This window comes from Peromyscus eremicus, chromosome X (genome assembly GCF_949786415.1).
Source record: "Peromyscus eremicus chromosome X, PerEre_H2_v1, whole genome shotgun sequence".
Classification (NCBI taxonomy): domain Eukaryota; kingdom Metazoa; phylum Chordata; class Mammalia; order Rodentia; family Cricetidae; genus Peromyscus; species Peromyscus eremicus.
Genome location: NC_081439.1, coordinates 89,039,601 through 89,065,879, shown reverse-complemented (window position 1 = coordinate 89,065,879; position 26,279 = coordinate 89,039,601). Strand labels below are relative to the sequence as shown.

General features: G+C 39.1%; 1 protein-coding gene across 1 annotated transcript in view; it reads right to left on the bottom strand.

Annotated features, from left to right (window-relative positions):
* Positions 1-9,581, bottom strand: part of Vsig1 (V-set and immunoglobulin domain containing 1) — a 31,135-nt gene extending 21,554 nt beyond the window's left edge. The window contains exons 1-2 of the mRNA XM_059250323.1: positions 9,403-9,581; positions 390-553 (exon numbers count right to left, since the gene is read on the bottom strand). Coding sequence (XP_059106306.1) covers positions 390-553; positions 9,403-9,454 — 216 coding nt within the window. The 5' untranslated portion in view covers positions 9,455-9,581. The remainder of the gene's footprint in view (positions 1-389; positions 554-9,402) is intronic.
* Between the last annotated feature and the right edge of the window lie 16,698 nt (positions 9,582-26,279).

The window sequence follows — 26,279 nt, the reverse complement described above, 5'->3', positions numbered from 1 at the left end:
ATCCCAGTTATTACATTCGGCAGATTCATTAGGGTTTGCATGTGAACTAGAGTCTTCTGGAAATAACAGGGAGATATTTGGAACATACCTTTTAAAAGCTACTGCTTACTTCACCTATGAGGAAGCCTGTGGTTATTCTGGAATACATGGTACACATGATGCTGACTATTCAAAATTGAGATAACAGACAAACATAAACATGGGAACACAAAGACCAAGTCATTTAGATAGACTGCCATCCCTAAACAGCTATCTAAAAATTCGGTGTCTCAAACTTTGTCATTGTTCTCACTAGCTCCTTCATATTCCACTGTTCCTTCATAATTCTCATCCCAACAGTTTTCAGAGAGAACTACTAAGCGGGAGTAATTTAGTTAGAGAATTCTTACAGAAACTGGCTCCGTGTCCTTATTGTGGAAGAAAGACCATTGGATTGTAAGCTTGTCCAGGGACTTCACAGTGGTGGTATAAAGGCAGAGAAGAGTGGCATTAGATCCAACAGTCACATTCACGAAAGTGTTTGGGATGGTCACTTGCACCATACTAACCTGACCTGAAAAGATAATCATCAGATAATTAGTAGTACATACATTCTGATGGCATTTTCATCACAAAATACAAAACATCCTGTTTAGAGACTCTAAGATGGGGAAGAGAGTAGAATGAAACATACAGGAGACCCGAGGCAGACAATAGACACAGGAAAGACTTTCTAACTCATAATTTTCTAACAAATTATGACAAGAAGATGATCAAAACCTAGATGATGGTGAGATAATAACACTGGTATTTCATATATGGTAATTCACATAAGGATCATGTTATATACAGCTTCTTATGGTTTTACTCAGGAACACTAAAAGGTTTGAGTATGGAGAACAATCAACCCAGATTTCCCATGAGAGAGTGGTTCTTGAATACACAGCATTTATTTAAAGAACTAGGCAAGTCAGAAGCAAAGGCTTTGCCATGGCTTTCAAGGCCCAAACTAGGAAAACTCTGGATGAGTTAACTGTCCTATACCTAAGACCACTGTATGTGGTGGGGCTTACTGGGAAATCTAAATCATTCCATGGTAGTACGAAGATGTCAATTTTCTTTCACACGTTCATCCTTTTATGAGTATGTACTGGAGTGAACCAAAATCTACATAATAGGTCATAATGTTACTGATCTGGTGACTAAAGGAATATGTGTTGTGTATTTTTCTAATTTTTTTGTTTTAATTTTTAACACAGAAAATGTAGGTAGAAATATTGTACATTGAGAAATCATTTTGAGAGACCTCAGTAACTTTTTGTGATGTTGAAGCCAGAAAACAGAGGCTTGTGCATGCTAAGTAAGTAGGCACTGTACTTCTGAGCTACAAGTTCATGCTCTCATTACTGGTTTGTGTTTGGTCGCATTATACTGAGATGCCATGATTTGTATGATTTCACTTATTTTAAATTTAGGTTTGGATGGCCGAGTATGTGGTCTCTCTCAGTCCACATTTTGTAGGTGCTTGGGGAAATTGTCCATTATGCTATTGGTGGGCTGTGTGGTTTATACAAGAAGATGTCATTTAAAGCACTGCACAAGGCTCTGAGTTCAATTCCCAGCACTGCAAAATAAAAGACCAAACAAATCATGATGAATATATGAAGCATAACAATCTACTGCTGTCAATATTTTACTGGTTGGAGTGATATGTGTAAATTTCACTTACGTTTTGGTCCACTTACCTTCTCAACATTTAAATGTCATTGTCTCAAGTAGAAGATAATGGTAAAAGAGAATGCTGTAGTTTTTCTTTCAATCATCACATATGATATACAGAAATCATAAGTTAGAGCAGACAACTATATATATATATGTATATATATATATTCATATTTCTGCCATTTCTTTTGTTCTTTCTGTCTCCATAATGCTTTAAGACCTTTCCTTTTGTCGGCTTCTTTATTTCAGAAATAATTCTTTTAGCCATTCTTCAAGGGTACGCCTGCTAGGTGAAGATATTTTTTCTACCTTTGACTGAGAATCTCATTATTATTTTCCCTTAATTTGTGAAAGATAGTTTCACTAGATACTGAGTCTATTCTCTGTCATCTTTGCTGTACTACTGAGACTATCAGCATGTTTCTTATTTTTATTATTGTATTTTTTTTTAGTCCTATAATTTCCACTTGGGTTTCTTGGGAAGACAAATAATCTAATTTTACCTCAAAATAATTCAAAGTAGAGGAAAATTGAGGGTGAAGTTATACATTAAAAAAGTCTCCAGGACTGGAAATACGGCTTGGGGGTAGAGTACTTGCCTAGCATGTGCAGGGCCCTGATTTTGATCACCAGCAATGCAGAAAGAAGTCTTCAGAGAAATAGATGACTACAGTGTCTGACTCTTATTGACTTCCTTGTCTCTCAATTTAAAATGAACTGAAAGGTACTTGTACACATGGGGTGCATGTGTGGTATCCTTGATGTTGTGATATATTACACAGTAATTATATCATTAACTGATATAGCCATCATTTAACACATTTACCATTTTTCAGTAATGAGGTCATTTAAAATGTATTCTCTTAGCCACATTGAAATACATACTATATAATTACAATTAGTAAAGAAAAGAGCCATGGATTTGAATTAGAGAGGGATAGCACATATGGGAGGGTTTAGAGGAAGGAAAGGGAAGGGAGAAATATAAATAAATTATAATCTCAAAAATTTTTTTACAAATAAATACACACTATACTAGCTATGGTCACTTTGATATGCAATAGGTTTTTAGTTTACATTTCCTGTCTAACTAGAACTCTGAATGTGTTGAACATCAATATTATGCTAAATACTGGAGAGACAATGTTGAACAAGAGTCCCAATCTCCGCCTGCCATGTCAAAGCAACAGAAAGCCATTTCTAGCACAGGTCAGAGTGGTAGTGAATGAAAGTTAATGATATAAGCAATACAAATCTGATTCAAACATTTCCTAATTTTATAATAGACACATATGTCTGTAATAATTTGAGATTTATAAAAGCTCAGAAAATACATATTGGAATTCAGACAGTATTTTCAAACTTTAAAGTGAGACATTTTTAAGAACACTTCACATTGCCTCACAACAATAATTGCAAAGTAAAATCACCAGACCACTTTATTACCCATATTGCCAATATTCAGCACCATAATTAATTCTCAAATTCTGAGAAACAGATAGTTTTCAGGCATTAGCCAACCTTAATACATTGACAAAAACATCAGCACTTAGAGCTATGGAATTGATGTCAGTGTTTAATTTTTCAAATAAACTTCATTATAAAAACCTCAGTCCATGCCAGGCCTGGTATTTTTTTCTCTGCCTGCTGCCTGTGGATCAAGATGTAAAGCCGTCAGCTACTGCTCCAGTGCCATGCTTGGCTGCTTCCTACCATAATGATAATAGACTAACCCTCTGAAACTGTTCAAATTGTCCCAGCACTGGCTAGCTAGAGCTTGTTCAGTTTGGCTTGCATCTCTTTGACATGCATCAATCCAAACTTTATCAAGGAACATCACTTACACACTAGTTGTGAGATTTAACATTTTAAATATATTGTATGTTTGGTTGTTCAAGGACATCATACTCCAGAAGTCTCTGTAATAAAGTGAACCATAGGCAGGTGTATTGTTTCTCTGCTCTACAGAAATCAATGAAACAAGCAGGATGCCTGAATGCAATATGGAAAATGATTTAGTAGAAGCATATTTGATAGACAGACAAAATGCTGAGTTTGTAAAGAAGTAAATAAGAAAAGAGAGCATAATAATGAAGAGAACTTGGTTTTCTCAGACAATATAAAACTCATTCACACAACAGACACTTAATCCACATGCCTGAGACAGAAACACTTTTAACCTCTTTTTTCCTTAAAGGTGAAGTGGGGCAGTAGTGGTGCACACCTTTAATCCCAGCAGGTAGTGGCAGTCAGATCTCTGAGTTCGAGGACAACCTGGTCTGCACAGGAAATTCCAGGAAAGGCAAGACTACACATAGAAACCCTTTCTTGAAAAATAGCAACAACAAAAACCAACAAAACCAACCAAAAAAAAGTAGAATTAGATCTATTTTTTAAGACAAAAAACCCAGAGCATTTCAGGTATCAAATTATCAACAACAGCATTAGACAGAGAACATGTCTTTTATTCCTTCACACTGGAAAATTATGCTCTGGTGGGAAATTTAAGGAGCTATGATTGGGAAAGACGTCATGGGAAGAAACTCTGCTCAGACCAATGAACACTAAAAAAAGTGGATATATCACCACAGAAGCAAGTGTTTAAAATCCCAAGTGTAAATTAAGAACTAATGAATATCTTGTTTGTACAAACTGGCTCTTAAAGGCTGAGAAGAAATATGTACAAAAGTTAGGAGGCCTAAGGTCCCAGGACATCAGAGAGAGACAAGTCAATCCCTAAATGATCCCATCACAAATATTGCCTTTCAATGACAGTAATGAAAGTGGAGGAAAAGATTCAGGAATATTCCAAAGAAATCTGATGAAATAAAATATCTAGAAAAATAAAACACTGACAAACAAGAGTCTAAAAAACAGGTACCTATACTTACACTTCTGATGAGCCTTCAGAAATGGATTTTTCTTATACTTTAATTAAAGAACCATCAATATTCTTAAATGGCATCCTTCATGGAGGCTGGAATGATGGATCAGTGGTTTAGAGCATTTGTTACTCTTAAAGAGGACCCCAGTATCCTTTCTAGCACCGACATGCTGACTCACAATCATCCCTATCATTCCAGAAAATCTGATGCCCTCTTCTGACCTCTATATCATCAGGAACATACATGGTACACATACATTCATGTAGATAAATCATTCATGCACATAAAATAAATAAATAGATGTAAAAACTTTACAAAATTACTTCCTTCATGGTACAACTGTTCAATTCATCTGTTTAAGGAAATTCGATATTTCAGTGCTTTGTAAAACACTCTAAACATCAATATTTTATCTATTTTTAAATGCATCATACTAATCTATACAACACGGCACATAGTTTAGAGGAAATGCGCACATGTCGGGTATTCTTTAACACCAATAGTATATTGAAAAGCATATAATTAAGTATACCAAGAATCTTCCATAGCCTTGAAATAGGATTAGTTGAGTAGAGTGGCAATAGCCAAATGGAGCAGAGATTTCAAACAACTGCAATCATAATAACTGAGTCCTTGAAATACAACTGCCCAAATCACTTGGATATTCTAGGACAAGAAACATAAATAAATATATCCCCAAATGATACAGTGTTTTTTATCCCAGAACATCAAAATGATTTCTATTATCATTAATTTTGCCCTATTCAGGAATTGTGGGTTCATGGGCATTTAGCTTCTAGTTTTAGTTATAATCTAAGTATTATTTATTAACTCATTCACAATTTTTGGCATCTGGCCATTCTTTCAGTTGGTTCTTTGAAGAGCCCCACAAATGTGCTTTACTAGCCTGGGTCAGTCTTCTCTATTTTCTGTCTTATACATAGAATAAACCACTTCTGTAAACAGCCATATATATATATATATATATATATCTTTGGATTGGAGAGTGTGATTGGAAATAAAGATCTGGATGGTAAAAAAAAATGAAAGCATTCTGTTACTGCATATTATTTAATCATCTAAGATCACCCTCTAGCTCATCACTGTCCAGCAGAACTTTCTGTGATCATGAGGATGGTGGTGGCCATGGAAATATTCTGTCTCCACCCCATCCAATTCAGTAGTCACTACTCACATGGAATGTGGTTTTGAAAACCGATGAAGTCATGCTATAATTTTACTTAGCTTGAATTAATTTAAATTTAGATAGTCACATGCAGATAATGAACAGGGCAAATGTAGTACTAACCAGGAAGCAGTTCTGTGAGTATCAGGAGAAAAAAAATTCTTTCTTTGGATTAAATTTACTTTATATTGAAAATAATATTTAAAATTGAGAAAATAAAAATACCCACATTAACCAAATTGTGAATAAATTACAGGCTAAAGGTTAATACCCAATTTAAACAAAACTCTGGCTTACAATCTTCCTCATTGACTTGACTGAATTAATAAACAAAGCAAAAACTGCATATGTGGTTGAAATGTACATGACTGCTTCTAAAAATAAATGTTTATCATCTAAGGAAAAGAATTCAAGATGCGTATGCTTAAATTAATCAACATTCTAAAGAGTTTAAATGTGCTCTATTTTGGTGATGATTATTCATTCATTTATTACCTACAATGCGGTCCTTGCTTATTTAGAAGATTAGACTACTACGGTGCCACAGCAAAAATACTGCCCAATTGGATGTATTTACTAGGTGCATTTCAAATGATTTCATTTCTATCCCCTTCCATGTAAAGTTGCTTCATTTTTTAGTTAAAAAAATATGATCATACAATTTTTGTGTTTGATTTCAAAACCAATATTCAAATATATTACTTCTTTGAAATGCATACCTCCATTAAATGAAAATAAGGGTGACATATATTTCCAACAGGTGACAATTACGTATCACAAGGAGCTAAAATGATACGCATCAATTTTGCACAAGAAAGTTTTAACTAAAATTAGTTTTGCTGAAATGGAAATTAAAGACCTTAGACATCACTGAGAGTATTTTGATTAAAATAACGTCTTCCTGATTAGCTGTGCAGAAATTTGATTTTAAACGTGAATATGAAAATCATTTACAGATGTTTGGGTTTGAGGGTGGCAAATTATTCTTTCAACATGTTTACTAGGTTCCTTGCAACATGCCTGATACAAAAAATAAATAGCCTTTTTAGGAAACAAATGCAGGTTGAGCATGGAACTGTACTTTTATAGAGACATTATCAGTTTTCCTGTAGCCGTATCATCAACTAATGGCTCAGGATCAGTAAAGTGACTTGGATGTCTATGAATAACACATATAGATTACCTAAATCTTCCTTTATATGCCTTCCATATGAAGGTGACTACAGCAGATGATATTATATTATACCCCATTTCCATGCTACCTGCTGTGCTATCAGATTTTGCTTTGGGCCAGCTAAAACATATATGCGTAAATACACAACATATGTCAAACAGTGATGACAACAACAAAATCACACCATTAATTAAGAACAAATACCCAGGTATTTATGGCTCACTGTGACTGGACCATCTACTGAAAGTTACAATCAAAATCCTAACATCATGCTAAATCATTGTTTAAATAATAGAAAAATGAGGTACAAGGTATAGGCCCCATTTGAGTGTAATATATATTACTTTTTAAAATTTTTTTCATTTTACATACCAACCCCATCCCTCCCCTCCTCCTACTTCCCCCACCTTCCCCTACCCAACCCCCATCCACTCCTCAGAGAGGGTAAAGCCTCCCATGTAGAGTCAACAAAGTCTGGCATATCAAGTTAAGACAGGACCAAGCTCCTCCCCCTGCATCAAGGTTGAACAAGGCATCCTACCATAGGGAATGGGCTCCAAAAAGCCAGTTCATGTACCAGGGACAGATTCTGGACCCACTGCCAGGGGCCCCACAAACAGACCAAGCCACATAACTGTCATTCACATTCAGAGGGCCTAGTTCCGTCCCTTGCAAGCTCCCCAGCTGTCAGTTCAGAGTCCCGTGAGCTACCACTAGCTTGGGTCAGCTGTCTCTGTGGGTTTCCCCGTTATGATCTTGACCCCTCTTGCTCATTTAATCCCTCTTCCCTCTCTTCGACTGGACTCCAGGAGAGCCATTATGGAGTTAGGGAGAAACCTGGTGCCAGGGAAACTCCTAGGAATCCACAAGGATGACCCCAGCTAACACTACTAGCAATAGTGGAGAGGGTACCTGAACTGGCTTTCTCCTGTAATCAGATTGGTGAATACACTAACTGTCATCATAGAACCTTCATCCAGTAACTGATGGAAGCAGATGCAGAGATCCACAGCCAACCACTGGGTAATATCCATTCTTATAAAGAAAAATAGATAATGTACTTAAATCTGGGTGGTAAGATTATATTTTATTTATAAATTTCCATATTCTCAAATATAGTGAATATCCATTATATTTATCATCAGTAAAATTAAATATATATATGTACATACTTATAATAAAAGTCATTCATGTATCTGTTGTGATCCTATGTCTAATATAGAACAGGGTAAGGCTTTATTACCTTTTTAGTCATAATTATGCTGACTAAAGGTGTGCTCATAGAGGGTTGGTACAGAAAACCTATGGTTTGACCCAAACTAGCTAACAAACGAATAAAATGACCAAAATTTTTCTCACCTATTAAATAGAAACAAAACTCTATGATAAAGTAACTTAAGTAACGTGTTTCCGGCTCTATGACCAGGATAGATCATGGAATAAATTCAAAATTTCTTTCTGGTGACTTCTGACTCCATATAACATCTTTGTTTAAACATTTAATAATGCATATTTAAAGATTTACTACTAACCACAAGACAGTATTACAATTAATGTTTTTCCGAATCATAAAATATCAAGAAAATAAAATCAAAATCTTTAATCATATCACCCAGAAGTAATTATGATTATTATATTATCTTCTTTTAATTTATTATAATTAATGTTGTGTGTCATGACTTTTCACATACTTTATCTTGAGCATGTTTTTGTATCATTAAATATGTTTATAAAATTGCATGCTAATGACAGCCTAACATTACTCATGACTTAAAAGAGTTCCCTTGTTTGAGAAACAATATTATTGTAGTTACCATAAACTTAACTTACCATCAGAACCGATTCAAAATATACAAGGCATTAGCTTTAAAAAACTCAGCCAAGGGACTTTCCAAATTAATTGCGTCTCCTGAGCTTAATAAACACCCGGATTTGAGGCTCTAAAATTGATTTTGTTCTGCTCAAATCCCTAAAATCAACCATATTGTTACATGATAAGTCAATTGTATAATTTCTGCAATACATTCCTACAACTTGAAAACTACACTTCGTAGGAAATCTTCGCTAACCAAGCACTCCATGAGCCTCTCTCTCCTCTCTCCACAAATATTCTCACGTAGTCTTGAGCCCCAGCTTAGGGGAAACACTGAACTAAAACAGAAATTTTATCTTTAAGCACAAACTGTGCTTTCTGAGTAAATTCACATGTTCACCTTTCGAACTAAATAAAGAAAACGGGAAAACAAAGAAACTGGGAAACACATTTCAGAAGCTGTGTAAGCCAATTTTACTGCAGACTGACCTCCCAATCATCAACACAGAACATATTTGCTAAACAAGAGTTCTGAAAATAACCAGCACACTAATCACAATCTCTTGGAAGTCTGGGAGAAGAAGATTTTTGTAAAAATTTGCAATTTTAGTCTAAAGAGAAATTCGACTTCCAGTTGCCTTACCTGCAAGGCAGTTTAAGATCAGAAAGACCTTCCAAAATGCGAACACCATCATTCTGAGAATCGCTTGGAGCAGCAGGTGCTAGTCAGGAGTCTGCCTGAACTAGGCTGAGTTTCAAACTGGCTTCTTCAATCACACCGAGGTTTGCCTGGCTTATCTGCTGGGCATCATCAAGCAAATAGGCCTTTTCCAGCTTGCTTATTGGGTACAGACCTCTCTCTGAGCAGATCTGTGTTTATTTGAAACACTTTTCCCTGGGTGTGTTCCCTTGATATATTTGCTACTGTGTTAATAATAAACTCATGGATTTAAATTCTTCCAGCTCTTTGTACAGATTCTCTTAGGTTTCATTGTTTAAAATCAACCTTATTAAAAACTTGTACTTGGAGGAGAGAAGATATAGTTGGAAGAGAACGTATGCAAATATAATTTGACGAGGCTAATTAATTTCAAATAGTTCCACGAAGATATAGTTGGAAGAGAACTTATACAAATAAAATTTGACAAGGCTAATTAATTTCACATGTTCCACGAAAGTCTTAGAGCATTGATCCACTAAGCACCTTTCATAAACTAGGTTAGTAAATTGGTGATACAGTCTTTTCAGGGGATTTGAGGTTCAGAGGAAGGGCCCAGGGACTATGAAGTAAAAACGTATTCATTCTATGGGAACAAATTCAAGGCACATCACTTTTTTTTGAAGGACCACCAGTATAAATACGTTCTATCAAAACTGGAAGTAAAATTCCATTCTCATGTCTCCGAAGTTAGAAACACGGTAACACTCACTAACCTAATGTGCAAAATCAGGTAAGTCTGCCATTAGATGAGTCTGCATTTTTGCAGAATTAAGTTACTTTATAGATGCTACAGGGTTTCTTCAGTATTTAGAGGTTCACTAGAAGGGCATGGGAAAATGTGAGCATGAATTTCAGACAGAGTTCCTCTCATGCTTAAGGAATTCTGAGAAACCTAAGGGCCTCCCTGAGTCCTGCTGCTTCCATCTCTACAGTGACTCTCAAATTTGTCCCTTCTCCAACCTGCTGCTTCCGTTGTGATCTAGCTTACAGCAGCAGCCTCCTGAATACTCTTCTGGACTTTTTTCTCCTTCATCCTCTATACCAGTCTCAGGCTAATATCCCAACTCTAATGATGCATTTTCATTAACATTCTCTGTGGACTGCCAGCAACCCGAGAGTCTTTCATCTGGATTCCCAGCTTTTCATGATCTAGTCCTCATTACATCTGAACTACAGCCACAATAAATGCTGCAAAAATTTATTGCTCAAAGTGCTTAGTCAGATAAAAAGCACTCATTTCAAATGATATGTTTTATGAACTTTAACTTACAAAAAACTATTTTACTTCCAACTTTCTTTAGCGAAGTGAATTCCTCCCTCTTCAGAAAACCATTTCACGTCTATCAGACCTAACTCCTCCTTCCAGACTTTTCCTATCCACAGCCATGTCTGACTTCCATTCCTCAGAATTTTCTATTCCCTCACTTTGATGTCTTAGCATATTCTTAGACTTAGACCTCTGTCGTAAATTTACATTTTGTTTGGAGGCAATCAGTATTGGACAGTTGATACTTAATTATTCTCTGTAGTTTCCTTTTTATTAACTGAGTCTCACCTAAATCCAGTGACTGTGAGCTCTTTGAGGGAGAGTGAGACCCTTAAGGGAGAAAGATCAGTCCTTACACAGGAAGGTCATAACTTAAGAGTGTGTCCAAAAATGTACCTAGTAATCCATTATTATTGCAGAAGCAATATGATGAGTCATATTCCCAGACCTATACAGATGTTACTTGAGAATCGGCCTAATTCTGGGTATTAGGCAATAGAGAATGGGGAGAAAGAGAAGAAATAGCAGGTGGCAGAGTTTAAAAACATGTTTTCCCCTTCAAGGCAGGAACTGTGCACAAGATATTTTTCTGCAAATAAGTATTGCATGTCCCTGATACCTCCTTTGCTTTCTGAGCCCACCTTCACAGTCCCCTGAGTTCCTAGGTTGTCATTAAGGGAAAATTCACTCCGCAGATATCTCATACTCCAAATTTCTTTTTTCTTTCTCTCTGTATTCCTCCAGGAAACAGTCCTTTCTGTAAAAGAAGATCCCAGCTTCAAGGCAGGAGAAAACAATGAACAACTTGCAACCTTTTTTTTTTTTTCACTATTTGATGATCAATTGCTTCTGTCCTCTAAATAAATTTTGGATCATGAGAATTAATCAATGTGATGAGGATAAAAAAGTATAAGGGAAGTTCTGCACCAGAGGACAACTCGTTGGGTGGCCCTCTGGAGGCCTTCACCAGTTCTTATGAGCCCTGGTTAAGCCTCGGCTTTTAGAAGTCTCCCAAAGACCCATCGTTTTCATTTAGAAACCACTGGCATTTCTATTGGTGTGGGAGTGGGGTAGAGAAAGAGAGCTTGTTTTGATTTAGCCATTTTCTGTTTTTTCTTTCCTGTCGAGAATTTCAATATGTGAGTACTTTATTTACATCATCTCCACACCCATCTCCCCACTCTATTTCTTCCTATTCTCCCTTCCTCTCAAATTCATGACCTAGTCTTCTTTTTAGGTATGGTGGTTTTCAACCAGGGGCTTTCTATGTTTCCTCCCATGTTCCATATGTGACCATAGTAGAGTGTCAATATAACTGATTGCCTGGTTAGTTTGTATCAACTGGACCATAACCTAGACATATCTGGGAAAAGGAGATCTCAACTGGGAAAATGCCTCCATACTTGGCCTATAGGCAAGCCTACATGACGCTTTCTTGATTAATGATTGATGTGGGGGGTTCACAGACCACTGTGTTCCTGGGGTGTATAAGAAAGCAAAGCCAGGGGAAGCAAGGCACTAAGCAGCACTTCTCCATGGCTTCTGCTTCAGGCCCTGCTTTGAATTCCTGCTTTGGCTTCCTCCACTGGACTGTGACCTGGGATACATAAGCCAAAGAACACTTTCCTCGGGTTGTTGTTGTTGTTGTTTTATCTTGTGTTATCACAGCAATAGAAACCCTAGGGCATTCATTATAACTAGGATACTTGGTGGAATGAAAAGGGCATTATTGGCAATTATACGAGATGGACAGGGTAAACTGAGACAGACCCAGACAAACCTGGATATCTAGCCACCTAGCCATAGAGGAATGCTAGACACTAAGCATGGAAAAGCTTGCTGACTAATGCTACATGACTAAAGTAGTTGGCTTTAAGATTAGTGAAGTAGAGTAAACCTATCTGTATCGGGATAGTTCACACAAAACACTCTGGAACATTCAAGTAAAATATCTATACTGCTGCTACATAAAACTCAGGAGTTCCATTAAACTCTAGGAAATCATGCAAATTACCTACTTGGAACTGAATTTTTATGTTGCTTGGCCACTGCTCAAAAGAAGTGGTCCATTAACTGGCACATAAAATATGAGTCTTCACATTTTTAGAGGGCTTTATAATTTTAAAACTGCTTTTCCATTTTCTTCCCATGACTAGAGATAAAATAAGTAAGGCAGGTATTATCTACATTTTCTACATGAGAAAACTGAAGTTCAGAAACATCGTGTTTTTTTCCCAAGGCCACACAGTGTTCCCATCACACTCCACAGTGGCACACTGATTATATTGTAACAAATGTGCTACTGCCTGTCCAGTTCTCTCTTGGGAACTTTCAGAAAAGTGTGGTCTCGTTACTCCCTCATTTTTTTATTAAAAATTTTCATTTATTTTACATACTGACTACAGTTTCCCCTCCCTCCTCTTCTTCCATTCCCTCCCCCACCTCCCATCTACCCCCCATCCAGTCCTCCTCCATCTCCATTGAGAAAGGTACTCTCATTTTTAACTTAAAAATTATAAAAGTAATTCATTTAGAATGCAAAGGAATTTTAAAAACAAAGGGATGTACAAAAGAAAATCCCACCACTAGTCCTTCACCCACATGTTCAGTTTCATCCATATACTCACAAGCAACAGGCTGTTAGCATTTTCTATGCAATTTCACACAGAAACACACAATGAACTTGAGTGTGGTAGCTCATATGCCTTTAATCCCAGTACGTGAGAGACTGAGGTAGGAAGATTTCTGTGAGTTCAAGGCCAACCTAGGCAAGAGTCTGAGATTCTGTCTCAAAGAAACAAACAAACAAGCAAAACCTAGAAACAAAATCCTTTCAAGAGACACACGATAATTTTTAACAGAAAATTGATCATGTTATGCATATTACTCTATAATTTGATTTTCCTACATAAAAAGCATCTTTATTATCTTTGCCTTTATGTCCAATTACATCTTCAGGTCTGCCCTACTTGTTTTGAAGACTACATAATATTTCATAGTATAAGCATACTATACCTTCTTCTATACCAATAGAAAATTAATAATAGAATAAATCATTTCCATGTTTTACTACTATGAACAATGGTGCAAAGAACATCTTTTGCTTATATTTTGCCCATTCATATGACCATTTTTGTCAATTAGGTATCTATAGGCTGTATAATTGTTTCTGTAGATTGGGTTCCTAGTGAAGGATTGCTGAATGAAAGAACACTGGTATTTAAATTTTTGGTGGACTACAAATTTTTCCACCAGAAACTGTTCATAAACCTCAATCTCTAACAAGAATGTGAAAGAGTGCATGTTTCTCAAAGCCTTGTTAACAATGAAAATGTTTCTTTCATTTGCACTGTTATCACAGTTACAACGTGATATTGCCTTATGCTTTCATCTGTACCTTGATCAATATGTTCTATGTTGCTGATGGAGTAAAATAGGTTCCAAGTTAAATCAAGTCTAGTGCTTTATCTATTTTTCTCAGAGCTATGAATTCTGAACTCTTGCAAGGTGGCTAGGAATTTTTTAAATCTTTTTCCATTTTTCATGCGTGTAGGCATATATGTGACATATGTGTCTGCGTGCCTGTGTAGACCCAAGGTTAATGCTGCGAATCACCCTCAATCATTCTTAAAATGGCTAGTTTGAATTGAGATGTGTGGTAGTACAGCACACACATCAGATTACATGTTGAAATAACATCTGGAATCCATTGTATTAAATAAAGCACAATATTAAAATTTTTTAAAGTTTTTTTTTAAATAAAAACTAGAGTATTTTAAAGACCCTGAAATTCATGTCTCACCAACCCCATCACCTCTGCGACCTCATCTACCATACTTACCTCTCACTCATCTGCATCAGCCACACTGCTCTCCTTATTGAGTCACCAGGCCATAAGGCAAGTTCTCACTTTTTAGAACATTCGTTCTGGTGACTCACACTACATAGGAATATTTCCTCTAGGATATAAACAGAGAAAATTCCTGTATTATCTTCTAGTCTCTGCTAAACTGTTTTTTCCCCCAAGGTGTCCATTTTTACTCACTGTTTCAAAACACAGGGTTTTGCTATGTAGCCCTGGCTGATATGGAACTCACTGTGTAGACCAGACTGGTCTTAAATTTTCAATGACCCGTCTGCATCTGAGGGTCTTCTGAGTACTCGATTACAAGCAGTTCACACAATTTTCCATTCTGACTTCTCGTCGGACTTCCAATCACCCTGGACCTTTCTGTTTGTTCTAACATACAGTACTCTCCCCTCTTCTATGTCTGCCTCTTCCCCCCATGATTTCAGTTACTCAGGGTCAACCATACCTCAAAACTACTAAATACTAAACTCTAGAAATAAAAAAACCCTCTCATTAAGTAGCTTTCATTATATTGTAATTATTCTATTTTAATTGTTACTTTTAATCAATCCCTTACTGAGCTTAATTTATAAATTAAACTCTGTCTTAGGCATGCATGTATAGGAGAAAATAGAGTGTGTATATATAATGTTAAGCAGTAGCTGCAGTCTCAGGCCTCATCAGGGGTCTCAAAACGTATCTTCCATTAACAAGAAGGGGATACTGTACTAGTTTGTTTACCAGGAAGAATGCATGATTCAGAAGGATAAGAATTCACAGGTTTTGTTCACTATTCTGAGGGTTTAGAACAGTGCTGACACATAGCTAATATATAAGAACTACTTTGTAAATGGAAAAACTTATGAACATGGTTCAATCCATCTGAATTTTATTTTTCTGGATTATGAGATACAGTAAAACAATTTTAAATATTCTAATGTCTCGGATAGTGTTAAGACATTATCCCATGAATGAGATTTACTCTTTGGAAACAGTTAAGTCATTTGAGGCCAAGTCTCATTTATAAGGCAAGTGATCATCAAAGTAATGCTGTTTTGTAGTTAATAAATGAGTGTGATTACAGTAGTCTGTTACCATTGACTGGTTTGTGAGCTCCGAGGCAATGTGAGGTTTCCATAAGAGATCTATGCCATTCTTAGGAAAGCTACACGTGAATCAAAGAGACAACGATCTACAGAAACAAAAGAATGAGTGTGGGACATCCTTAGCTAAAGCTTTTCACAATGTAATGTTTATTCACCAAAACAGTTACCACGAAGAAATAGAGTTTATGGGACTTTTAAAATATAGTTTTATGGCTTGTATTTTTAGTTTTAAATTATATCTGAATAGGCATTATATTGTCAGTGCTTAGAGCCTACATATTCTATTTCTGTTGAATGATTCCAAAGAAGGTGTTTCAATAATCATCTAGATGCCAGAGCCAGGGCTTTCAGAGTCAGCTGCCTCTAGAACAGGTGCTGTTAACGTGTAGTTAAATCACTGTGGCTTAAGGATCTGGTTTGACATTAGCACCCACCAAATGCTTAAAAGCAGCATGGTGAACTCTATTTTTCCTATTCATGTATCTCAAGCTCGCTCTTTTGAAGGATTACCCTCATTTAGATGCATTCGATGTATTATATTTGTTGGTTTTTTTTTAAACATAATCAGTCCCAACAATAATAACAGGTTAACACTGGTTTGCCTTGCAAACAATAAAAAGTACCATGTAATTTTTAGTTGTATCAACAACAAAATTGGAAGTTTCAGGGTAAGAACTCCAACAAATCAAACTCTCAAAGTGAATTTTGTGATGTTGCTATACAAAGAGAGTAACCCTTGCCCTGCTGTGCACATGTACAAAGCCTGGAATTCCTATCAGTAATGAACCTAATATGAACTTGCAGTTTTCAAGTGTATACTCTGGGTATCTAACTGAGAATCTTCCAGAAGCCTCTAGAAAAATGCTAATTTGTACTATGAAGCAGGGGGACTTCAGGTGTATATTTAAAGAGGGCCATGAGGGTTCCTGTCCAGTTGAATTTGGGAACTATTTGTTTCCTGTACCAAAGGGAAGAACTATGCCGAAAGTCCTTTGGCAAATCATGTTTTAACAGTAAGAATGAGTCAGCTTCCATTGAGTAGTCTGAGATTGCTTACCTAGCGATAGTAGAGAGGCTGGAAAGGGTTAGTACCAGGAACTGTATGTTAACCGATAGTGTGACTCAACTGGCTGTGTACATTAAAGTGTTTGGGGACGCCTACTCCTAAGTAATTTGTATTGACGCACTGTACAAACACATGCCATAAAGTCTGCTTTGGAAAAAAATCACACATATGAGTAGCTGCACAGAACCCACGTGGACAACCCACACATGCACATGCTTATCCGTATTGAACACAAAGGCATCCTAGACCACCCTCTCTGTTTCCATTTAGGAGAAGTCAAATGATGAAGAATCGTGTTCTACTATATGTGTGTGGGGCCTGATGTTTGAATCAGTTACATACAATACTCTCTGAAAATGTTCTACCTGATCAAAAAGAATCTTCAAAACTGGAGATGCTAAAACTGAAATGAAAATACCGAAACATTTCACAACTGCACAAGTTGGTTAAGGGTATCTGAGCTACATTACAGGCTACCCAGGGATAACAGTTTACTAGATGACAGTGACCTGGGTAAGTATTTTATATGCAATGGTCACATAACTTGCCATGGGCAGAACAAGGACTTACACCCAGATGTTACTGATCCAAAGCTTACGCTTTTCCCCATTATGTTCTAAGACCTCTTGGTACCCAGAAAGAAACAGGAAAACATGTAGTCAATATACAGTCCCTGCTTCCTAAGCTTACATTGTTGCCAAATACACACAGCATAGAGGTTAATACTAAGTAATAGAGGATTGTGATAGGCTTTGTTAGGCGACACAGACAGCATTAAGTACAAAAAAGGTAATGTGGTCTGTATCATTGTTGCATGAGTTCCATGGAAATCTGCCTGGCAGAAGATAGGAATTCTGGGAGGAAGGGAATAGGATATTATTTAATTGACTGACACATAGTAACTATACATATTTATGAGGTACCATGTGTTGTTTCGATACATGTACAATATGCAATAGTCAGATCAGAGCAGTGTTTTTTGACGATGAAGATTTATAATGGACGACGAAGAAAAGAGAGAGCTGTAGCATTTCTGAGGGCAGGAATAACAGGCAAAGAGATAAACTCACTTATGTGAAAGTCCTAGAAAGAAACCAGGATTGAATATCGCGAAAATACAAAAAATGTTGGGATGGGATTCAGGCATGAAGAAGCTCACAAAGTACAAACAAAAGCAGTTGAAAATAGCAAAGTTGGTGGATTCCATTGAATTTACTTTAAAGGAGAGATAATCAACAAAAGGCCTAGGGTTTTTTTTGGTTTTTTTGTTTGTTTTTTTTTTGGTGGTGGTGGTGGTGGTGTATATTGGATGTTAGTTCTGCATTGTGGAGGTTTTGGTGTGTGTGTGTGTGTGTGTGTGTGTGTGTGTGTGTGTGTGCCTGCACATGTGTTCCCTTGCATGTGGAAGCCATCAGCCAACCTTAGGTGTCATTCCATGGGCACTGACTGCTTTTTTGTTTATTTATTTTGAGACAGGGATTTTCACTTGTCTGGAACATGTCTAGCTGGCTAACCTGGGTGGTCAGTGAGCCTCAGAGATTGGCCTGTCTCTGTCTTCTTGACACTAGGATTACAAACACATACTACTGTGCTCTTTGTTTTTTACATGGTGGTGCTTGTGTCAATGACACAAGCTAAAGTCATCTGAGAGAAAAGAATCTCAATTAACAAAATGTCTCCAGAAGATGAGGCTGTAAGCCGGCCTGTATTGCATTTTCTTTCTTTTTTTCTTTTCTTAACTTTTGGGGATTATTTTAATAATAAAAAAATCACATTATTGTAAATACAAATTAAATTCAATTTTTCTTAATTAGTGATTGATGGGGATGGGCCCAGTCCATTGCAGGTGCTGTCATCTCTGGGATGGTGGTTCTGAGATCTCTAAGAAAGCAGGCTGGGGATGTCCTCTCCTCAGAGCTCAGGGAACCCTGCAGAAGAGGCGGCAGAATGAGTGTGGGAACCAGAGGGGATGGAGGACACCAGAGGAACAAGTCCGTCCAAATCAGCTGAGCAAAGCTCACAGAGACCAAAGCAGCAAGTACAGGGCCTACATGGGTCGGCACCAGGTCCTCTGCATATATATTATAGCTTTTATTTTAGTATTTTTATGGATTTATGAGTATGTGAATGAGTAAGTCTCTCTTGTGCTTTTCTTGGGGCTCTTTTACTTCTGTTGGTTTGTCTTGTCCAACTTTGATGTGACGGTTTTTGGTTTATCCTACAATATTTTATTTTGTTATATTTGGTGGTTATCTCTTAGAAGTCTATTCTTTTCAAATGAGACAGAAAGGGAGTGGATCTGGATGGGAGGGGAAGTGGGGAGGAACTTGGAGGAGTAGAGGGAGGGGAAACTGTAATCAGTATATATTGTATGAAAAAAGAATCTATTTTTAATAAAAGGGATATTAATAAAAATATAGAAAGCAGGCTGAGCAAGCCATGTTGAGCAAGCCAGTAAGCAGCACCCCTCCATGGTCGCTGCATCAGCTCCTGCCTCCAGGTTCCTGCCCTGCTTGAGTTCCTGCCCTTACGGCTTTTGATGATGAACTGTTATATGGAACTGTGAGTGACATAAACCCTTTCTTCTATAACTTGCTTTTGGTCATAGTATTTCATCACAGCTATGGTGACCCTAAACTAAGACACATAGAATCCAGGGATTGAATTCAGGCCCTAGTGCTGGCAAAACAGGAACTGAATTTATTCATTGAGCTACCTCTCCAGTGACTGTATTTAGTTTTGGATATTTTTTGCTTTTGCTGTGCTTGAAGCAGCAGCATAGTAAAGTGACAAAGAGCAAATACGGGTTCTGTCACCAATTGAAGGGCCATGGGCAACTTACTTAACATTTTTGGCCTTCATTTTCCTAATCCTTAAGATGTAACAAGGGCTACTTCAAAAGAATTTAAAAGAAGTTATTATTTGCAAAATGCTTAGGATAGTGTCCACAGGTACTAGGTGCTATCAATATGGTTGTTGTACAATTATAAATACAATTAATTACCAACACAGAAATATGAGAAATTCTAATATTTCTTATAAATATCTTTCCTCTGTGGATAGTAGAATGAAAGGATAAGAAAGCAGAAGGGGATACCGAGAGGAATGAAGGGAACCAGCTGAAATGGGGGAGGAGTCATGGGGAGCAACGGAGGAGGGGAATGAATAAAAAGGTATAATGACACATAGTCAGGAAGATGCCATGATAAAATCCATGACTTTGTAGGCTAAATTTTAAAAGTAATCTAAAAAAAAATAGGTTTGATTTTCTGGACCTGGGTTATCTCACTTAAAGCCAGTTAAAGCCAACGGGCCACAAAGTCAAAACAAAAACAAAACAACATATCGAAGTGGTGGAAAGGCAACTCAAGGGAAGAAGGGCTGGTGGGAGTAAGAGGAGGGAAAGAGAGGCAGAGGGGTAAGTGTGACCAGAATCTATCACACACATGCATGCAACTGAACAATTTCATAAAGCATTTAAAGGAAACAAATTCAGTTTCAAGCATGACTTTTTATTAATTCTTTGGGAATTTCATGTATTATATTTTGATCATATTCACCCCTTCCCCAGTTCCTCCCAGATCCACCTTTTCTTCATTGCTTTCCCAACTTTGTGTCCTTATGGTTGTTAAGTACACTGAGCCCAATTTGTCCTGCCTATGTACTATTGAGTGTGTGGCCATCCACTGTGAGTGAGGAAAACATACCAGGGGCCACACCTTTAAACAAAACAAGCTCTCCCTCTTCCAACAGCTATCAATTGCCTCAACTAGAGGTGGGACGTTGAGCCCACCTCCCCACTCTATACTAGGGATTTGGTCTGCTTAAGCATGCTGTTATCACCACTGTGACTTCATATAACTGCTGTGTCATGTATGGAACACTGTTTCCTTAGAATCATCAATTGCCTCTGCCTTTTACAATCTTGTCACTTCCTCTTCCATGATGATGTGTGAGCCTTGAAGGAGGTGTGTGATACAAATGTCCATTCAGAGCTGAGCATTCTACATTATTCTTTGCACTGGCATCAGTTGTGGGTCTCTGTGTTAACTGCTATCTATGGCAAAAAGAAGTGTCTCTGATGAGGGCTGAGAGATGAACTAATTTATGGGTATAACAGTAAGTCATTAGGAGTCAGTTTAATATATGCCCATTTAGCAAAAAAAGTAGTAGTAGTAGGTTCTCCCTAGAGCGTATGATCTGGCTAGTCATAGGCTCTTGGCTCAGACAATGGTGTATGTTGTGGGTTTCATCTTGTGGAGCAGGCCTTAAGTCCAAATCAGAAAGTAGTTGCTTCCTCTCATGACATTGTGTCACTACTGCACAAGTGGGGACATCCTGCCAAGCTAGGTGTGACTGGGTAAGTTTGACCATTTTATCTTCCAGAACATTCATAACATCTTCCAGCACTATGGAAAGCTGGCCAGTAGAGATGAAGCTTCCAGATATGTACAAGCTTGATTTCTCCATGTTCTACGGCACAAGTATGTGGTATATTCTGTAGTTGGAGCTCTATGAGATCTCACTGGCCAACAATTCCAAGAAGGGTAAACCATTCCTGGCTCTTAGCTTTTTACTTGTTAGCCTGTGGTGTCTAGTAGGGGTACTATTTCTCTGATATAGGGTAACTACATTTAAATTATTTTTATATGTATATATTTTGAAATTCTCCCACAGTATATTTCCATATGGCCTTTCCAAAAGCTCTGTAATAATTTAAAAATCATTTATAAACTGGGAATGGGGGCACAAACCCCTTTACCTTGGGGGTATAGGCAGGAAGATCCTAAGTTCAAGGTCAACCTCGGCTACATAGCAAGTTCAAGTCTAGCCTGTGCCCCATGAAACCATACCACTCAACACACACTCATACATACAAACTCACACACACATACACAGAGAGAGAGAGAGAGAGAGAGAGAGAGAGAGAGAGAGAGAGAGAGAGAGAGATACGCACACGCACAGAGAAAAGAGATCTTTGTTTTCAAACAAACAAACAAACAAAACAGAAATGCGTCATCCAGGTGGACTGCAACTTGGCAACCATGAGCCTAGCTGAATAGTAGCTGCTACCTTTAGATGAGACATGTATGGCTCCCACGGATCCCACTAGCTCTTGGTGCTCCTACCTATGCCGCTTCATACGACTCATGCTTTAAAGTAAAGTGAACATCCTGGTTCCGACTACACTTCAATATTTACAAAGAGAGTTCACAAAAAAGGCTATCTGAGCCTGTAACCTGGACCTGGCCAAATTCGCAGGCTGTTTTAACTCTTAAGAGTATAAAAGAAATTTCTGTCCTCCTCCCTCAACTGAGGTATGACTTTGACTCCAGGTTCTGGACCACTGGGTTACCAACTGCACCCCAACTGCAAAAGCCTACTCCATGCCAGTCTTGTGTCTTTCTGCTCTGTTTAGTACTTCAGATTAGTTGGGCTTATGGGTCCCATAGTGCTTTGCAGCTGCAACACAGGAGGAAGCCCAGAGCTGAGAGCAGCCAAGGAAGAGCATGTGGCTTTCTTCTGAGTTGTCAGGCCCTGATGAATTGTGTCCTCCTCCATATGCTCATTTAGTGGATTAAACTGTGCCTCGAGGCCTGAAATACCCACAGCTCGGGAATCTTTTACACAGTAGCTTATTCCAGAGCAAACTGCTACATCGAGCAAGTTTCTCTTTAGAACAACCATCTGGTAAAACATATTCCCAGGCAGTGAGCTTCTTCTCCTGACTGATCGTGAGGGGGAGTCCACTTGAGGCTCTCCCGAGGAACTCCAGCAGTCTCAAGAGTCTGTGTCCTACACCTTCCAGAAAGACACACTTCTCTCTGCTTTCTAGGTGAATGACTGAGGCATGATGACAGTTCTGCAGGTCTGCTGGCTCCTAGGTGTTACCCCTAGACAGCCTCCCACCCTTGTTTGTAGACATAACTAATGGGAGCGTCAGGACAGGCAGGAGAGAAGCCAGGAAGGGGGGGAAGTTTAAGAGAAAAGACTAGTTCAGTTCCGTTAAAGCCCAGTTTCTGTTCTGCTTTTGAATAAACAGTTCAGCTTTGCTGAGCCACAGGTGGGGCAGCCTGAGGCAAGGCTTAGAAATCAAGTGGCCTGACATGAAACACAGAGCTCAAGACTTCCATGGTACAGACTGCCACATTTGTCCCGAGGCTCACAGCCTGTTGCTGAGGCAAAGATGGGGACATAGAACCTGGGTCTCCTCACTATTGGTGTGACTTATTGAGAGAGAGTAGGTGTAGAAGTGGGAAACTTGAGACTTCTTCTATATAGCAGCATATCAGATGAATAACAACTCTGGAGCCCTTTCCAACCGGGTGGAGGTAACATAACCCGTTCCCAGCCCTGAGCAGCAGGAAAGAACTTTGGCCACTCTCCACCAGCTCATGGTCCTCCCAAGGCAAACAGTTCCTGCTCTGCTGTGGTACTTACATCTGAGAACCTGCTGGGGGATTCTGGGTAAGGAGACATCTAAGGGAAACATTTATCTGTAGGGAAGGCTGTTTGGACCTGTGCATATCTCCCTGAAGTCGACACCATGCATTCTAGAAAGGTAAACATTCCTTATCCCCGTACTCAGCTAGGCTTTGTGTTCAGTGCAGGTTGGGTAGGTTGATGGTAACATGGTCTGACCCTTCACTTTCTCTCTCAGCTCTTCTCTCAACCACTCTACCCTTTTCTCGTTTCCATAACCATTCTGATGTCGTTGTTATTCCTCAAACATGATAAAGATGCTCTCACCTCAGGGCTTTTGGACTTGCTGTTCCTGCTTCCTGATATGCCCTTCCTCAGCTAGCAGTTTAATGGGCTCCTTCCTTGCCCTCAGGCCTTTGTTTAAGTGTTACCTGTTTCAAAGAGCCTGTCTCCGACTCCTCTCTCGGAAAGTTCACCTGCAAACTCCACCTTCGCATTAGAAACCTTTTCCCCTTATAGGTTTCATTGCCATTTTACATTATAATACATACTGTGGTTAGACTCTTACTGTTGTGTGAGAGCCCAGATGTTTTCTGGTATGATCAGTCCTGTACTGCCCCCCTACCAAGAATAGTCCATGGCACACAACAGGTTCTTCAAAATTGTTACTGAATAAATGTAGGAGTTGCTAGAGAAGGAAAAATTTCTGTATTTTTCTTGATGCATGTTTGCATATAGCAGATAACATATTTATTCATTTATTCATTTTCCAAACAAATATTTCTTACATGCTCTTATGAGTCAGGCTTATCCATTCAGTGTAGTGGAGAAAAATGAGTAGACAGGAGATGACAAAACAGTACAATAAACACTACATGGCTTTTCAGAAACACAGGAAGAACTGGTGGAAGCTTTTCAAAGGAAAGAGATAGCCCAGGAAGAAACACACTAGGCAGAAAGACGTTGAAGTGAAAATGTGTAGAATAATGCTTGTAACAGAAGGTGCAACATATATATTGAAAGATTTACAACACGCCCCCACGGTCAGGCGTGTTCGCATATGCCTGGCGGACACTTCCGCCTAGCCAGGCCCAGGTCAGGATAGCCATTTCCGGGTCAGGGCATCTCGCGGGACCGAGATGCGTGACGTTTCACTGGCCATGTAAGCGTGCAACGTGGCCATGTGATCTACGCGCTTGCGTGTAGTAGTGACGCTGATCTGTCCACGCCCAGCCTTTAAAAAATCAGGCGCCATGCTCCTGGTTCCTTCTTCTCCACACACGTGTTTCCCGCAGGCCTGTTCACTCTCTGTCCCTTTACCTTTAATAAAACTCTTTGTTAGCGGATTCTGTCGTGTTTCGTGGCATTTCCTTGCTGGGTAAGAACACAACGCAGCCAAAAAACTAACATTTTGGTGCCGAGACCGAGCGGGCGCTTCCAGGAGCCCTGCGCCTGGAAACCCGTAAACCGGGGACTGCAACACTCTGCTCCGTATGCGACAGACCGCTCTCCATTTCGCCTGAACGCAAAAATTCCATGCAACACTGCTTTCTCCGATTGGTGAGTCCCCCCATTTTTTGGCCAGCGTAAACGGTTTCCTGAATTTGTGAGAACGACCGTTGATCGTCTGGCGCCTCACAATTATTCTTGAGACCGGGGGAACCCCCGGCCACGGTCTTCATTGGCTACGGTCGGCCCCTATCGCAGGCCTGAGATTTCTAGCCCTCTCCCACGTCTGCAGCCTGAGATATATCTCGCGTTGGGACCACCGCCGTTGGGTGCGTCCTGGGGGCCACGTGGGGCCGACGCATTCATCCGACTTGACGAAGCGGCAGACGCTGTCTGGATTCCCGGGGAATCCTTTCCTCACGTGGCGGGAGGCCCCTGCTTCTGTGGCTGACGAGCCAAGGAGCAGCTTGTGCCTGGTATCCGTCCTTGGCCTTGGGGACGCCTGGGGCCTTGGCTCCGGATCACGTTTGTTTTTTTTTCTTTTTTATTTTTTTCTGCCTCTCTGCTGCAGACATGGGAAACAAGGCTTCCAACCCTGTTACTCCTTCCTCTCCATTAGGCTGTCTTGTTGAAGCTTTAAAACCTCTCAGTTTAATGCCTCACATAAAGATTCCTAAGCTAATTCATCTATGTTCTAAAAAATGGCCAAAATATGCTTTAGAAAACAACAAAAAATGGCCGCCGAGCGGCTCTTTAGATCCCGATATTTTACGGGAGTTATCTAATTACTGTCAGCGCTCAGGCAGATGGAAAGAGTTTCCCTACATAATTGCGTTTTTCTTTCTCAGTGCTAAACCGTCTCTTCTGGATTCCTTCTCTCCTGCTCATATGCTCTTAGCTATGCCTGAACCGGAGGATACTCTAACTCCGGAATCTCTGACTCTAGATCCTGCTAATGAACCTCCACCTATTCGGCCTCCAGCTCCGGCTCCTAGAACGACTGTTCCTACCGCTCCTCTTCCGGATTCTTCTTCTAAAGCTGTTCCTTCCTCGGCAGCGGCCAGTTCCAAAGGCCCTGCCCTAGCTCCAAACTTCACTCCTCCTACTACCCGCTCTCGGGCTGCTAAATTGCCGGATTCCAGCCATCCAAAACCTTCCACTGTTCTCCCTTTGCGAGAGGTGGCTGGTGTGGATGGACTGGTTAAAGTTCATGTTCCATTCTCTCTAGCAGAACTCTCTCAGATAGAAAGTAAGCTGGGTTCTTATACTTCTAATTCTGCTGCATTTATTAAACAATTTCAATATATAACTCAATCTTATAGTCTCACCTTTCATGATATATTCATGATACTTTCTAATAACTTACTTCCTGAGGAGCGCAGGCGGGTTTGGGAGCAGGCTAGGATTCACGCAGACGAAATCCATCAAACTAACCTTTCACACCCTCCAGGAGCTGAGGCGGTTCCTGACCGGGAGCCACACTGGGATTATAACACCCAGGGTGGCTGTCTAGCCAGAGATAGGTTTATTACCTGTCTCCTGACAGGTCTCCGTAAGGCTGCCCTAAAACCAGTAAACTATGAAAAACTAAAAATGGTTATTCAAGATAAGGACGAAAATCCGTCTCATTTCCTAGAG